This window comes from Argopecten irradians, chromosome 5 (assembly GCF_041381155.1).
Source record: "Argopecten irradians isolate NY chromosome 5, Ai_NY, whole genome shotgun sequence".
In the NCBI taxonomy this organism is placed as follows: Eukaryota; Metazoa; Mollusca; class Bivalvia; order Pectinida; family Pectinidae; genus Argopecten; species Argopecten irradians.
In genome coordinates, this window is record NC_091138.1 from 18,143,760 (window position 1) to 18,161,005 (window position 17,246).

The window sequence follows — 17,246 nt, forward strand, 5'->3', positions numbered from 1 at the left end:
ATGCAATATTTGTATGTGCTTTCTTCAGTAAAATGTTTGTGGTTCGCCAAATATAATTGATAATAATAATATAAACACCTCTTTAAAGATGCTCCACCGCTGACAAATGGTATTTATTCACTATCAAAAACAGGAGCAGACGATTTAGTACTTTTCTTCATTTACAAAAGTTACTTATTTTACACCATTACCATCATTGAAAAGTTTGCGTTTTTATTTTTTACTTCAAGTTAAAAACAAAACAAAAAATTAATTGCATCCCGAAATAATTCCGTGGCACTATATCCTATATGGAATGAAGTACTGGTTGTGCATGCACTGAAGGCAAAATAAATTGTTTTATATTATTTTGGTTTTAATTAGACATATATATATATATACACACACGATTAACACCAATTATTGTTCAAATGATGAATATCATTTATGCTCTGTCGGCGGTGGAGCATCTTTAAGCACAAAATAATGAAAATTGATGCACAACAAATATTTCAGATTATACAATATTTCAAATAATAACAAAGATGTAGGTTTATATTGCTGAAAGATATTTAATCAACTCATTAACGAAGTAATAACATCTATCTCAGATAGTAAAATAAAATGTACATCACATTTATAAGAAGTCTAGGTCATCTCTTCACAAACATCCTGACAGCAATAACGCCCCATTCCTCAGTGATACTGGATAATGTCAAATTGAAACACAGAATCACAAAATTTTAGCCTCTCTCATCAACTTGCTTATAAACGAAAAGCTTCAGATAAGTTGGTCATAAATTATTGCTAATACACATGCATATATGCAAGTTTGAGTGTGAGCACCTGTGAGAAGTTTGTGAAGAGATGTAGTATATTTCCTTGGACGGATTTCTGATATAGTGCTACAGACAGCTAGTCTGTATAGTGTTCTGACAATGCTCCTCAATAAGTGGTCAAGCACTTGACCGTAGAGGATTGTTGGTCAGTAAGTGAACACAATAATTAAACTTAAATATTGAAAGTTTTTTAATCAAAGAACACAATACTATTTTACCATATCTATGTATGAAATATTATTCCCAATTGCAAGTTCTCATTACTTGAAATTTTCAGTTTGAACAACCATAGATGATCGGGGAGATAACTAGCACTTATCAACTTTATTTCACTTCACAATATGTGTTGGACCACTTACCAAATACCGCAACATTATTGAGACAATTAGAAATATTCTAAACACTTCACAATATTCATTAATATATAATATAATGGACGGATTTTCAAAGTAAGAAAGTTGAATTTCATTTCAATCAATATTAAAATCAATGTTTATATTGTGTAACTAAAATACCCCATTGCGGTATAACTTTTTATAATTTGATCCCATTTAAAAGGGGAGATTCTTATGCCAATATATATATATATAATCTATTTAAAACACAAAGATAACATACATAGATATACATGTAAATGAATAACTGAAAAAAAAATATATAAAATGGGCTGGTTCTCCTGCGTAGGTGTTGTACAAATGTCTGATTTCTTTCGATTGTTTCCTTCTCAAAAATTCTTTGATAATATGGACATGATTAAAAAGGTTGGATTTCTTTGAAAACAATAATAAATATTAGCACTAGATTTACAGCACAACCTGTACTTGCATACTTGTATCATCAAATAACATGTATATTTTTGCTTCTCGATCACAGAGTAATATATTAATCAGCAGTTTAAACATTAATAAACTATTTTGAAGTAAAATACTCATCAATAAACTATTTGTTCATAATATTTGTATACAATAGGACGGTGGCATAAAATGGACGGATTTCAAAATTCAGTAAAACATAGATGTAAATGCCAACAAGTTATCCCATAATATTTTGAGATTTTGAGTTTTTCAGCTGTTATACTGCTAGTTTATTATTTTCAGTGTCCCATTTGATGTAGTGTATTTGAATTCACTATTCAGTGTGCTTTTCTTAGTCCTTGGATCAAATTTCTTATAGAAGTTTCTGTATGTTATGAGTTTCTTCACATGATTCTTTTCACCAGCAAAGTGGGTATAACCGAATGAAACAAGTACAGCGAGCCACAAATACGTAACACCAGGCAGGAATGATAGAGAAAAGAGTTCCAGTCATCGTCTGTTTACACATTACTTTGGTATCCTCTGTCGTATATGAAGTCCTAAAAGTCAAAAAAGAAATAAATATATTAAAACATTATAGATGCAGGAAAGTGTCTTAAACACATCTTAAAGAAATTAGGTAATATCAAACAATAAAACAAATGATTTGTTCTGTAGGGGCATTTGCATATTACAATGTGTTTGTGAACATTTTTCCACAGTAACTGACAATTTTCAGTCTCAAACTACTGATGTGATGGTCAATACCTTTTTACAAGAGCAGATATCTCTTTCCATACAAAGAAGGAACATCATCAGAATCGGTTATAGAATGTTATAATCTCTTATTTTCAAATAGTATACTATTTCAGCACATTACTTCAAATCAAATACAACAAATAGTTAAAATAATCAAGTAAATCATAATTTCATGTTTTTCTAATGCCTTTCTATTCTAAAGCATACTAGGAAGGTACATGTTTAATTTTACAATGAAAGGCTAGAAATGTGTGAATCATAAAGAATTGTATTTATAAATGCATACAAAAAAGTGCATTGTACATTTAACAGTGCTTTGAATATTGAAATATCTTAATGCAGGGAGAACAAATAATAATTTATACAATCACATTAATACACAACTTCAAAACAACGACATCTTTAAAATGGGCAACAGTTTTTTTTTAATTTTTATACAAAAACAGCAAGAAACCATTATCACCAAACACCGAAGTCTTAGATCACAGGAAAACAATGTAAGTACACTATCATCAAACATTTAAGTTTTGGATCACACAAAACTGCCAAGGAATCCTTTTTTTATAAGTTATATCACTGTAAAATCTGGTTAAAGATCCAGAACACAAAAAGTTGTCACATATTAAATTAAACTTGATAATAACAGCGGAGCCTACGTTGTGAAATAATATACTGGGGCATATGTGGAGCATATTAACATTCTAGCTTTTAAATGTTTTGAATATGATGTAAGCCCAACTACTGGTACATGTATGGTAGACGTGAAACAGCTGATAATAAAAAGTAGCGTTTAAATATTGTCTTTATTACCAATTACCATTTTAAACACTGGTAAAATCTTAAAATAAGAAATAATACCAGAGTTTAAGTGGGTTTTTTTTATTTAACTTAAATCTGTAAGGTCAACAATTTTAGAGAAACTATATTAATACAAAATATTTTCTGAACATGGTTTTTATATACAAAGGGGTGTGGAAAAATAATAAGCAGAAGGTATTTCTCAGAGAACTTTTCTTGGAAAATTGGGGTTATACTTCAAAGGCTATACTTTACTAAAGTCCTGCAATCTGTGGTAGGTTAATTTGAAATTTTCGACCTTTGGTTAATCATTTTATAAACTGCACTGCATTGTCAGCTAGCCCATTTACACTCATTAAGTTAAAATATTAAAGGTAAAAAATATAAATCAAAAACACAATATAAAGCACTGCTATTGAACTGTATTTACCATTAGACTTCAGAGGACTAAAATAAGATGACAAAGACAATTGTGAGAAAACAATGCATCTGAACACACCTCAAATTTGCTGTCACAATAAGAAATAAAACGTGAATTTGTTATACATTCTATTATAGCTACTGTTTTTGTATACTTCCTGTTACATTTTTTTTCTTTTTTTTCTTTCTTCAAATCATTCATCATTTCTTTCCAAATTCAAAATATTTTGGACAAGCGTATCAAAATTAGCAGTCCCAATTCAGTCCGATCAAATGTTGTGAAAATAAGCCTATATCAAAACATCTTCACTATGGCATATGAACTATGCAGAAATACTGATAGTGACACAATTCACGAAGAAAAAAATACTACATATCAAAAATACAGTGAAAACCAAATAAATGCCCTAGAATACATACGTCTCTTTAGGTGAGCTTTTTAACAAAGACAAATCAACCTCATCATAATGTGAAATATTTTCTTATTCAAAGGTTTAAAATTCAAAAATGAAAATTAAAATGAACAATGTTATTGTTATATTGTCTGGTTTTCAAACCAGTACTGAATTAGAACATTTCATTTTAAAATTTAACAGCAATATTAGTTATTCCGTACATGTCCAACAATCCTATAATCATTTGTTTTATCTGTACACTAAAACAACACACTGTAAAGGGACAATCATTCAGATACCAGGAAAGTGTTCTTAAAGCATTCGATAAACATTAGAACATTGATTACACATGTTATATTATCAGTGGCAGAATCATTATTATATGTTATGCAAAATGGACTTGGTGTAAGCATATATATGTTTGATTCTCATTTTGCAATATCAAGAAATATTTCAGATGAGTTTATGAATTTCTAGGCCTTTGAAAATGAATTAGGAATGAATTTCTAGGCCTTTGAAAATGAATTAGGAATGAATTTCTAGGCCTTTGAAAATGAATTAGGAACCTTTTCTCTCTCTCAAGAACACAAATTAAACAGAGTGTATCAATGTAGGAAAAAATTGAAAATTATACTTTTATTGTTCAGTAAAATTTCCTGTATTTACCGTAATTTCACTTTAAAGCCCTAAAATTATTTCAAATGATGGAATGTCCCTTGAACTCTATCAGAATATTGAAATACCCAAAACCAATCATACTCCACTAGCAGACATCTAAACTTACCACATTTGTTCCTGAGCTTGGGCGCCCTTTAGCCCCGCGGGAACTGTTACCACTACTAACAGTGGGCGATGCCCCTCGGCCACTTTGGCTAAAAGAGGCATCTGAATCCCATCTTTCTAATTCTTCACGTACTAATTTTTCCATCTGTTCTCTTTTCATTTCATCAGTATTACCATCAGTCTTGAAGAAACAAAGTGTGTGATCAAACAATTAAACACAGTGAAGGTTAACATGTAATATAAAACCATGTTAGAGGGAAAGTGTTAACAAGATCAAAAATGTTATCCAATGGAAACATTTGAGTGATTAAACAATGAAAACTTATACAGTTGCAGCTTTCGTTTAATTTTTCAGAATATTTTTATGATGACTACATACTAAAAAAAATGTAAATTTGAGTGATCTGCAAAGCCTTTCGCTTTTTAGAATCATAACATGAAAGCTGTAACTGTCAAAGTGAGTTATAATACTTCAAACATCAAAAACATCTAAGTAGACTTTCACTCTTGAAGTTAACCACTTCAAATCAATTAGAAATTCTGCTTTATAAAATTACTATTAATTTGTTTGTGAAGGAATATTAAACCAATGTGACAAATCAATATAAATTCAACACACTAAAAGTGAATGAGAATGGAGACATCTCTTCCCATGTTCCACAAGATTTTTAGCTCCTGTAAGAGAACAGAACATCACACAATCATGTGACACCTACCTCTGTTATACTGTCAAGTATTTTTCCCATTGTTTCCCTTCTTTTTAATTTAGCTTTTTCCATGGCTTCTAATTTTACTAATACAGCATCTATTTTTGAAACTATGCTGCCTATAGAGTGTTCCATTCTGTCTACCCTCCGAGAGAGGACTGTAAATTCTTCATATGAAACCCCACTGGATGCCCTTCCTGAGCGTGATGATTTTGTGCCACTTTCATCGTCATCTGAGTCCTCTAAACTGACATCATTGAAACTGCCTCCACTGCGAGCTGTACTTGGTCTGTTACCACTCTTTTCTAAGTCATCATATTCTTTGTTTATAGCAGTCTGTGGAAGAAAATCAAATCTAAAACTAAACTTACATGTAAACTGACGATAAATTTGTAAAAGGAGAAAATTTTTTGTGAGAACAGCTTCAGATATAGTCTAAAACTAAAGACATTAATTTTTGATATTTGATCTCTGGTCTGAATTAATTACAGTGCAGAATAATTTTAAACCACATTGACTCGTTTGTCACTGTTGTCCTTCAATACATTACAGGATATTTTTCAAACTGTTTTTCCACAATAAGATTGACTTTTGCCAAAAACATCATATTAACCGTTTGTTCCTGGAGATCGTTTGCCAATCGTTTTTGTTCTTCAGAGTCTAGGATACGGTCACCGTCAACATCGTATTTAGCAAACAGGGCCTCAATTTCACTGTCAGCATATCCTCGACTAGAAACAGAAAATTATTGGTTAGTTTAAAATAATTTTTTTTTTTTTTTTTTTGCTGTTACATGATTCATTAAAACAAAAACAATTTCTGGAACTTCTTTCCTAGATTATTTCACAACAGCAAAATCATTTTTTTCAGATGAACTCTAACATATTCTAGAAGTAAGCTGTCATTTAACATGGTTAATGATAGTTTTTAGAAAGTCCCAACCCACTGTTACTCACGTTTTCAGATCTGTACGCCATTCATCAAACTCCAGTCTGTGGTCCTGGTTGATGTCGGCACTCTTCAAAGCTTCTTGGATGTCCACAATCTTGTCACGCTTGAAGTTGATCTTTTCAACCATCTTCATGTATCCCTGAAAGAAACATCATTAAACTCATGATTTATTTTATTTTAAACGTTTAAAAGATGGCCTGAAAAGTTAATTTGAATAATGAATGCATTGACTTTATGTATAATCAATTTATCTCATTTACTGTAACTCAATTTCAATTATCTCCCCTTATCATCCATTCCTGAGATGAAATGTAACTCTTGATGTTTCTTATTTTTGCACAAAAACTAATGAGCTTCAGCATTTAATTAACAAAAGGTTTAAGTAAATCATATACTGAAATGGACAATTGATTTAACATTACAATCTTACCCTCTTGAAGTAGTCTCCCATCTCAAATTCGTTCTTCTGGTTAGCCATGTCGCCCTTCACCTCGGAGTAGGTGTCGTTGATGATGGCCAAGAACATGTTGATCAGAACGAAGAACACGAAGAATACAAACAGCATGAAGAAGATTGGACCAAGGATACGGTTGGCTGCTTCCAGTTGGTGGAAATCGAAATCTCCAAGGATGATACGGAACAGGGTGAAGCTGAAAATTGTTAACATTTTCATTGAAGTCTATTCTATTTGACAACTAGTGATCAGATGTTCCTGTAAAGAATTCTGTAATATATTTTTCATCTGAAAGTGAAAATAATTTTCAAATGATTCAATTTAGCATGTCACTGAGCTTTTAGAACAGCTACACATCTTTGCTCAATGATCTGTATACAGACTTCCTAATTTTATTTGGAACTGAAGATAATGTATTGTGTGTCTACTGTCTCTTTCACACCTTCTAAATCACTTCATGTCTCCAATACCAAATGTGCTAGAAACCCCGCCATAGGCAACCCTTTATACTTACAAGGAGTTTTGGAAGTTGCTGAAGTCCTTGACCTGTGTACCAAACAGCAGGTATCCCAGCTGTGTAAAGGCAAGGAAAATGATGAAAAACATCACAGCAAAACCAGCCAAGTCCTTAGCACAACGTCCCAAGGTGGAGGACAACTGGGTCATGGTCTTGTTGAAACTGATGTACTTGAAGATCTGTCAACATATCGAAAATTAATTGTATAATAAGTCAAAATGATATCATTATCAAAATTCTGATTTGACATCCAGCATCAGATAAATATCATTTAGAGTTATTTTGTAAATGAGAAATGAAGCTGATAGTCAAAATAATTATTTGTCATATTGTAATTATTTATTTCAAAATAAGGACTGGATAAACACATTACTGTTACAGCCTTTAATTTTTGAGTCTAAATACAAACCTTGATCCAAGCCAGGAAGACAGCGATGGCAATAGCATTGTCAAACCTGGTCTGCCAGTAACTGAGGAACTCAAAGTCTGCATACTTGTCAGGATTTTCTAGTAGTACACTAAGCTTGTTGTCCACTTCCACTGTCCGATACACATCAAATGCCACACACAGGATTGCAATTAGAATCACCAAGATATCGAGGATGTTCCAAACATTCTTGAAGTAGGACAGCTTATGCTTCTTGATCTATTGAAAGAATGAAGTAAGTGTGAATATACTGCCAATGTAAGACTTAAAATATGGCAAAGAAAGTGATAAACAACAGCCTTGTATAAATCAGACAATTTGTTTAGCCGTACCTCAAGTGATTCTTCCACGATGTAGTAGACAATGAAGAGGACAAAGATGCATTCACAGGCCATGATGAAGTAGTCCTGAACAGTCACATATCGGATCAGTTTCACAGTTCGGAAAGTCCAAGAGGGAATGGCACCGCCTGTCGCAGGAAACTCAACCAGGAACCTGTTTAATACAACACACATCAATATATTACTCCTCTTTGTCTATCGTATTTATTTCAGGATCATGAAACAGAAACACAAATACAAAAAAATATATATATATTCAAAGGGAACAAAATGATAAAACTGATAAGAGAAATGTAACATGTTACCTGATGACACAGAAGAGGTTGATGTTGGCGTTGTAAACCGTAAAGTCGATGAAGACTGCCCTTGTGCCTCTGTCAATCCAACGCTCGTTAAACAAGTAGTCCATCAACGCTTTGGCTGACGTATAGTTGTTTCCAGTCAACTCCTGAACATAGCCCGCGCCACTGTAGGTCGTCAGCTGACCCCAATGGCCCGAGCCGTCCAGTTGGTCTTCCGTCATATATGTCCACCTAGAACATTCAAGGAAAACATCAACAAATAACAGAACCTAATATTTACCATTCAAAAAGTCAGAAATTATGGCACAGGCAGTGATAAATGGTTGCGTTCATCATAACTTCCATAGAATTTACATTAGACCATATGAGTTTCTTGAATTTATTGAATTTGATATCATATTAGTGCCACTATTTATATAATATTTGTTCAAATGAAAAGAACTGATAACAATGAATGCTCAGTGTTGAATCTTAACAAGGTTTTTAAAGTACATACGCTGTGTAACCAGGATGGTTCGCAGTGTTGGACGTTTTATCCTCCAAGTTCTCTGAGTAGGAGTCGAAGCAATTACGGATGGTATTCCTGAAGTCTTCATGGACAATGCAGGAGTTGCTGCTGACTTTCAGTTGTCTAAGACGTGGTATACCAAGTAGCTTGTTCTCATAGTAGATATAACCAAGGTCATCAGGGTTGGTGATATCTTCTCCGTTGTACCATTTTTCCCAGTAGAGTCCCTTCAGGAGAGTCTCTCTGCTGAACTTTAATTTAAAGTAAAAAGTAGAACAAAATTATCAACAGTTATGATATTTAATAATTCTTAAAATCAAATCTTCGCTCATTTCTTTTTTAACAAATAAATTAAACTATGAGTAATTTGGAAAATAAGATTTTGTATCTACCTTCCAGAAATCGTCAACGTTGGTGAGGGTTTGGAAAGTGCCACCACCACTATGAGTGGTAGACAGGAACAGGTCACTCATAACCTTGGTGTAGTAGTACATCTTGGTGGAGGTCATTCCAAAGGTCACTGTACATTAAATTGAGAAATTATCAGAGAAATATTCATGATTAAACTGCAGTTATTATACATTGTAATCAGGGTTGTGGGTTTTAAATTCTCTTGATCATTCCTATAGGTTAAGCTTATAGTAAATGTTACAATGGGAGGTAAAATTTTAATCTGTGTTGTAGTTGTAAAACTTTAATCTGTGAAATGCATGATATCTTGATTAAGGTTGAAATAACATATTTATTGGCAGATCACAGGATTTTTGTTTGTAAATTTTCCTGTTTTATGTCCAAATCACAAGATGTATAATCCATGAATATATTAATCTGAATACATGTATGCATTAATTTTGTACAACTTCTTCATAACAAAAAACATTTGAAATCAGATTATTAAAATTTCTCATTCTAATTATCTAACCAATCAGTGACACCATTTTCATTCCTAAACACACAAAATAAAGACTGATAAGGTTCAATTCGGGTAACAGTAAACACTTTAAACATACCAACACAGAGGATAACCAAGAAGACGATGTAGATGATCAGCTCTCTCAGAGTGGTCTTCACATGTAGTTCCCGGTTGCCCTTGGTCTCTTCTGTCTGACGAGTGGCCCATAGTGCTGTGCAAGTAAATAATCATATCATATAAGCAATTCAATTCAGTAATTAATATGTCTATGACGAATACACTTACAACAAATTTGTGGCTATAACATAGTAATTTTTATTCCCTGTCAATGTTCTTTTAAGATAGAAAGAAGGCAGATTTGCAATATGTGTGTAACGATTTTGCTTACATTGAAGTGATTTTGCTGGTGCCCAGAGGTATACTGTATATAACTGTTACTGTATTTCAGCTCAAATTCAATTTGAACTGGTAAATAGTACAAGCTTATTTTTAATTACCATACATGTGCTTATTATATTATAAATCAAACTACCTCTTACTAGACTAGTTCAACTCAACAGACTCTCTCTAATATAATGCACTGTGTCTTCTTTTTTAACAAGGACATAGTCATTCAGATCCCCCGCCAATGGAAATATCAAAGCTGAAGTAAGTTTGATTGTGGAGACTTATGTGTATGAAAAAAAACCAGGAAAAAGGAAGTTGAGCTAAAGAAAGATGGAGTATAATTCAAGTAGAGCTGGGCTGCAATTGTTGAATCAGGTATACAGCCTTGACATTTATATTAGACTATATACACAAAGATGGGTAGAGTTTTGCAAAGTAACATTTACCATTTACTATGGTATTTTCAGCAATGTTTCCATGGTAACGGAAAAAATGCAAAAAATGAAAACCTAAAAATAGCAAAAGGTACTACTAGACCACAAAAAGAATGTGTCTATGAAGTTTCGTGGAAATATCTCTGCTGGTTTTAGAGTTATGCTCCGGAAATGAACCTGCTACAAAAATATGATATTTTCAGCAATGTTTCTATGGTTACAGAAAAAAGCACAAAAAGTGAAAACCTAAAAATAGCAAAAGGCACTATTAGACCATAAGACTAATGTGCCTATGGAGTTTTGTGCATATATCTCAACCAGTTTTCCAGTTATGCTGCAGAAACGAACTTGGTACAAAAATATGATATTTTCAGCAATGTTTCCATGGTTACGGAAAAAGTGCAAAAAATGAAAACCTAAAAATAGCAAAAGGCACTACTAGACCATAAGAACAATGTGTCTATGAAGTTTCATGGAAATATCTCTGCTAGTTTTAGAGTTGTGCTCCAGAAACGATTCTTACACAAAAATCTGCCATTTTCAGCAATATTTCCATGGTTACAGAAAAAAGTACAAAAAGTGAAAACCTTAAAATAACAAAAGGCACTACAAGACCATAAGACCAATGTGTCTATGAAGTTTCATGGAAATATCTCTTCTGGTTTTAGAGTTATGCTTCGGAAACGAACCTGGTACAAAAATATTATATTTTCAGCAATGTTTCCATGGTTACGGAAAAAATTGAAAAAATGAAAACCTAAAAATAGCAAAAGGCACTACTAGACCATAAGACCAATGTGTGTATGAAGTTTCGTGGAAATATCTCTACTTGTTCTAGAGTTATGCTCCGGAAACCATTCGTACGGATGGACGGACAGACGGACGGACGGAACCCATTTGTATATCCCCCGCCAACTTCGTTGGGCGGGGGATAAAAACATATTTTATTGTCAAAACAAAAGACAAAGGGATAAGGAAAAAGTTATTACAACTTATAAGAGCCTAGCCCTTCAGATTCAATGAAATTATTCATTTATCATTTTAAATTAATTGCTGCCACCATAAGAAGACATAATATTAATATATATATATATCCCCCATCTAATTAGCAGTAGAAACTCATGGCCAAATATCAACCTTTTATAATTGAGAAATCTTACAAATACATAGATAGAAAATAAGAAAAGCAACAGTTGAGCTAAATTTGTGAATTGTCTATTCCATTACTTTATATAGTTATACATACATTAAGGATGTACTCCTCTGAGAAGTCAAATTTTTCTTGTATTAAACTTTTTTTCTCATATAGATTTTTGGAAATAGGAGTTCATACCATATAAGAAAATGGAAGAAAAGTCATATGTCCATGTCCTCGTTTTTAAAGGGACATGAACCTTAAATAATTTGTTCTGTATGCTTAGATATGGTTTTCAGATGTTTATTGAATATTTTATTACAATGATTGGTTATCTAAAACGACAGGAAAACGTGGGGAATACCTACCTCAAAAATGATATAAATAGACCGTCATATTCTATTTTTGGAACACAAAACGAAAGCTGGCCGAAAGCGAGGTTATAATGAACAACAAACTTGCTGACATGACATCACATGGAATATTAGTTTTCCACATTTTAAGATTATTTTCTAATTTACAATGGTTGACAAATTAAGTTTAAGCCATATTTGTTATAAAACAATTTGTATTTAGCGTTAAAATGATAAGTCAAAAGTCAAGCGAGACTTTTCATTCGATAGGGCACCGTGAAGGGAGGTTCCTGACTTATTGCACATATGTACATCACGCAAGTATAAAGTGGGAAGTTGCTCCCTTCTCATGCATTTCAGTGATCCACTTATATTTTCCTACTTCCCAATCGCGCACGTAGCTGACTCTTGACGTACTCTGTTTTCTATCGGAATTTGTTTGTGTTCGCTTCACCCACGTTTTTGACCCACAATTTTGTTTACATTTGTGCAGTGCATGGTGGGAGGTCACCAAAGTTCAACACTACAATACTATCGTTACAAAATTCGACCAGGCCGGTGCAAAATACAGAAAGATGGAATTTCCATTATAATTATTTTATTTGACACATTTGCACAATAATTGATATATATTACTTAGTATGGTATCTGACACGTCTTACATTTTGTAAATATGTACTTTACTCATATTTGTATAGTTTATTTAGGTTCATGTCCCTTTAAGCTATTGTCACTCAACCTAGTTGACAAAATATTGGATTTTATGGAAATTTTGAAATGAAATTTTTAACCATATACACAAGAGATTAAAGCCATAATATCCTAATGAAGTGTTAATATGTATGTAGAATTTATTTTCTAGTTGTCTTCTTTAAAAATATACCAGTTTTGATTAAAAAGACTAATATTTTTTCTCAGAATAACAACATATGCTACCCCTACCCCTTAATTTTGAGCTACAAAATTAGAGCTGGGTATTAGAAGGTCTAAAACGATACGATACGTATTGAAAATACACTGAAACAATACACGATACATATTGACGATAAAGTGGACCTCTTTTTCAAATTCAGTTGACCAATGTGTTTTGAATATTGTGACAATAAAAGACAATTTTGATAAAACATTTTATAACCAGGAAAAAATCTACCAAACACTTGATTCAGTTTATCATCTGTGTTAATTAATTGATGTCAATTTGTATTCTTAGTTATGAAAAGACATTTCTAATCCATCTAGGTGACACAGATGCCTTAAACACTTCCAATTGATTGAAATGCTCTTACTTGAATGATGTTTTAGAATAAATTTTGTTTGGAATTTCCTATTTCTATAACAAAAACAGTAGGGTGAGATGTAAAACGATACAGCGATATACAACATGTTTGCGTATCGATATTCGATACACTGGTGAAAACCGATACATATCGGTATATCGATATATTGATCCAGCCCTATACAAAATAAACCATTTACAGCCATTTTTGCCAAATTTAACCCTTTATTGGAAAAGTTGTGGTATTTAACTTTTGTTAATATTTTGCATATCAGTAGGGAAAGGGTTGTTCTTTCTAAATCAGGCAAAAAAATCGGGCGTCCGTGTGCTTCTTTTTTGCCCCATTTTAATATTTGTTATTTTTCAGTATTTTAGAGTAAAAAATAAAAGTGCTCAAATTACCGTTAAATGTAAAAAATAAAGTGACAAAAGCGTATCATTTCAGATATTAGTGCTCAATATTTTAATTACCACGAACCTAGTAAAGATTTACAGCAAAGCTTAGCTCGATACAGCTAAAATTGCTGGCGCAGTGATGATGTAAGTAAAAACAATTTCAGTAAAAAATGGAAAAACTGTGACTCTACTCAAAGCGAAAAAAGACACAATTTCAAAATGACCACCAAATGGGCCATTTCTTAAAATCCACGTATAAAAAATCTACTACAAACAGAAATGTAATTTCTTAACAAAATTTGCAACTGGAAACTTGCTACAGATCTTGATAATTGTATTTGAAAATCTCATAACTTCATTGGTCTGTGTTTGTCGAAACGAGACTTCAACGGGACTGAAACCTCAGAAGAATACATCCTTAAATAAAATACTATTACTACATACCTAACAATCTCCGATTACATACTGCTTTAACTAGATCAATGAAATACTACAAACACATCCAATGTATACGTATCATACTTTTCTTTAAGGGTTATATTCAATCAGTTCTATGACCCAGATTTCAAGTTTTGTATACACTTGTGTACAGGTAAGCCATACCATAGTTCAATCTGATCATGATCATTGGTCTGGTATTTAACACAAACTAATACCTACATATAACAATTGAACATACCCAATGTAGGTTCTAATGGTGGCCAAGTTATATATTGTTGGTATAACAGGCTACAATGTGAGTTTCGAATATGTGGCCTTATTTCACTTCTAAAAATTGGTATATCCAAATGGGGTCTTGTGGCTTATAATTAAACTTCATTAATCTTTAAAGTTTTTTATAAATTCTTCACTTTTTTTCCTGAACTCCCTTTATTTATTTTTGGTAATATGACTTTAAAATCAATATCTTCAAGATAGCAAACAATTTTATTTTGTTTTCAAATTCAGATTTCAAAATGGATGGAAAAATCAAAGACAAACTAAAACAGCTGAATTACACATCAGTTACAGAAATTTTAAGTCCTTTTTAAACCAATCGCTTTTTCTTCTTCTTTTATTTTCTAGGTCTAATACACATATTACATCACATTAATTACAGAAGTAAGGCTTATGTGTAGCAAACATTAGCATAATGGACATCAACGTATACATATTAATGTCAATCAATATTCAGTGTTTCACAAGGCTCTGAAATCAATGAATTCTATGGCCTAGAACAACATCATACAATATGTAAAAGAGGGAAAATCTATATCCTGATCATTGTTTTGCAGTGATGTTGTGTTTCAGCTTACCTGTAAAATCAATACTTTTATAACAGAGGGTTCTATGGATGAGATCAATAAAATTCTACTCAATTATCCATAGAACTGGCACCAATGTTTGGTTACGTCTGGTATACACTGAATAATTCAGGGGGAAATCAATATAGGTACAGGTATCAGTAGGTAAAATGGGAACAATAAATGTAGATATGGTAGGTAAATAACGTCATCCAAAAGTCAGACCATGGTTCTAACATTCAATAATGTTCATTTATCAGGAAACCTGGTGTGCATTGCTACACCTTTCATACATACAGTAACAGTAACTTAGGCCTATAATTGGTCTCCAAGTTCAGGATATACAATAAGATTTTAAGTCAGATATTGTATAGTATATCAGAAACCTATGTATGGTACAGCATTACAGTTACTGTAGAACTTTGTAAACCACTATATGTTGCTATATATACAAACTTCAAATATTTCTTTATTATAATTAAATTAGGCCTACTGTAGGCCTATTTTTTCGAATTTTACAAATCACATCTAGAATTCAATCACGATTTATTTTGTATGAATTTGTATCAATTCATGCAGTCTTTATATATAGATTTTCTATATGCTGAAATTTTCAAAAAGGATATTCATTTTTTCTTTTTTTTCTTCTTTTGCAATGTGATAAAATATTGTGGCTAAGTCCGTCTGCATAGAAATTGTTCTGTCAAATTATTTCATAAGTCACTTAGCTGTAGACTGATTTCTGATCTTATCTAAATACTGTAGAAGTTATTTCTGCTGACTGAAAGTACAGATATACAGTACTTTTATACGTTTTTGAGATAAACGAAATAGACAAATACTTACATCGAATTCCTCTTCCGATCTTGCCACAGAAGCCAGTGTTTTGTTTGGATTTTGCGACCTGGTTTTGCTCCTTCCCACGGTCTGATCGTGAAGGAGTCTGGCCATAATCGTTATCCATTGCTACAGGACTACCAATATCGGCGTCTTCTCTGGCCCGAAATTGACCCTCTGATCCAAAATCCATTTCGCCCGGCCAAGCCGTGCGGGATTGCGCACTAACGGGACGTTCTTTCGGCATAATCCCTCTAAGCTTGTACTCTTTGATCGGATCACTAAATCTTCAAACAGCACAGTACCCGAAACAACAATGAGTTTTGACAGTTCGCCAAAGAGTGTATTTACAAAGTTTTCCCCTTTCCTGTTAAGAATAAGAGCGAGAGAAATAGTTATCGATACAATTCTCAAATGTACACACCGCAGTTGTTTACCGTTAACATGCTGATAGTAACAGTTCACCTGGATGTTGTGTATTGATTTTCCGGAATGAACAAAATAATCATGGCTGCCCAACCGTGACGTCACAAGATCTAAATTATGAATTACCTCCCTTTACGAATCACAACGCAGTTCTAAATGTTGGACTTGCTGTTTCAAAGTTTACAGTGGCATTATTAATCTTAGGTTAGAGTAGACAAAGATATTAAATTAATACAAATAGTATGTTTTAAATGTAGCATCGGTAATTTAAAAGTAATGTCCATTTGAAATAAATAACTGAAGTAGACATCTAGATAAATAAATTAAAAGAATAAAAAAGAACTTAATCTATTATAAGAAGCTGCTGCTAAAATATGTTTTAGCTAACTCCCTTTAATTATTTTAGGGAATCATAAATCGACTTCAAACCAGACAAAATTTAGGATGAAACATGCAATTTGCATAGCTGTGTAAAATAATGTTATTCAAGTAAAACAATGACATTTTTATCATGCATTCATTTTCAGTTATTTAAACATGAAGATAAATAGGAATTCACCGAAAAAAAGTGATTAAATAAATCATTCTGAGTCATTGAATTTGAATTTAAAATATGCAATATCTCGAGATCTACTGAGCACATTTCAATTACAAAAGAAAAGTTCTAAAAATAACATGCCTATAGATATCATTAGTCTTTTTTTTTTGCCTAATATATATCAGACAAAAAAAAACTACTAATATATAGAAAGGTTTAACGGATTATTATCCTTTGTGTATGGTTGTAACTTAGCTAGAAGGGTAATACAAATTAATTAAATGTTCTAATAAT

The 17,246-nt window shown here is 32.3% G+C and overlaps 1 protein-coding gene across 5 annotated transcripts; it reads right to left on the minus strand.

Moving 5' to 3' along the window:
- Positions 1–531: 531 nt before the first annotated feature.
- Positions 532–16,526, minus strand: LOC138323085 (polycystin-2-like). 5 transcript variants are annotated; one of them, XM_069267430.1, is made up of 16 exons: positions 15,998–16,525; positions 9,985–10,098; positions 9,367–9,494; positions 8,963–9,225; positions 8,470–8,697; positions 8,156–8,318; positions 7,806–8,042; positions 7,394–7,575; positions 6,856–7,075; positions 6,431–6,564; positions 6,088–6,205; positions 5,484–5,810; positions 4,769–4,948; positions 4,010–4,024; positions 3,600–3,616; positions 532–2,172 (listed from the first exon to the last, which is right to left on the minus strand). In XM_069267430.1, the coding sequence occupies exons 1-14, from the start codon at positions 16,233–16,235 to the stop codon at positions 4,016–4,018; spliced, it is 2,541 nt and encodes an 846-aa protein (XP_069123531.1). In that variant the 5' UTR covers positions 16,236–16,525; the 3' UTR covers positions 532–2,172; positions 3,600–3,616; positions 4,010–4,015. The 5 variants fall into 5 exon arrangements, with proteins under 5 accessions (XP_069123531.1, XP_069123530.1, XP_069123532.1 ...); XM_069267429.1 differs by lacking the exon at positions 4,010–4,024; XM_069267431.1 differs by lacking the exon at positions 3,600–3,616.
- Positions 16,527–17,246: the final 720 nt, after the last annotated feature.

Excerpts from the sequence above, each read along its gene's own strand:
- LOC138323085 (XM_069267427.1), bottom strand. The coding sequence starts at position 16,235 with ATGCCGAAAGAACGTCCCGTTAGTGCGCAATCCCGCACGGCTTGGCCG. Across the intron at positions 9,226-9,366 it reads ACGTTGACGATTTCTGGAAG|TTCAGCAGAGAGACTCTCCT; the intron begins GTAGATACAAAA and ends TTTAAATTAAAG. Across the intron at positions 7,076-7,393 it reads AGCAACTTCCAAAACTCCTT|CTTCACCCTGTTCCGTATCA; the intron begins GTAAGTATAAAG and ends AACAATTTTCAG.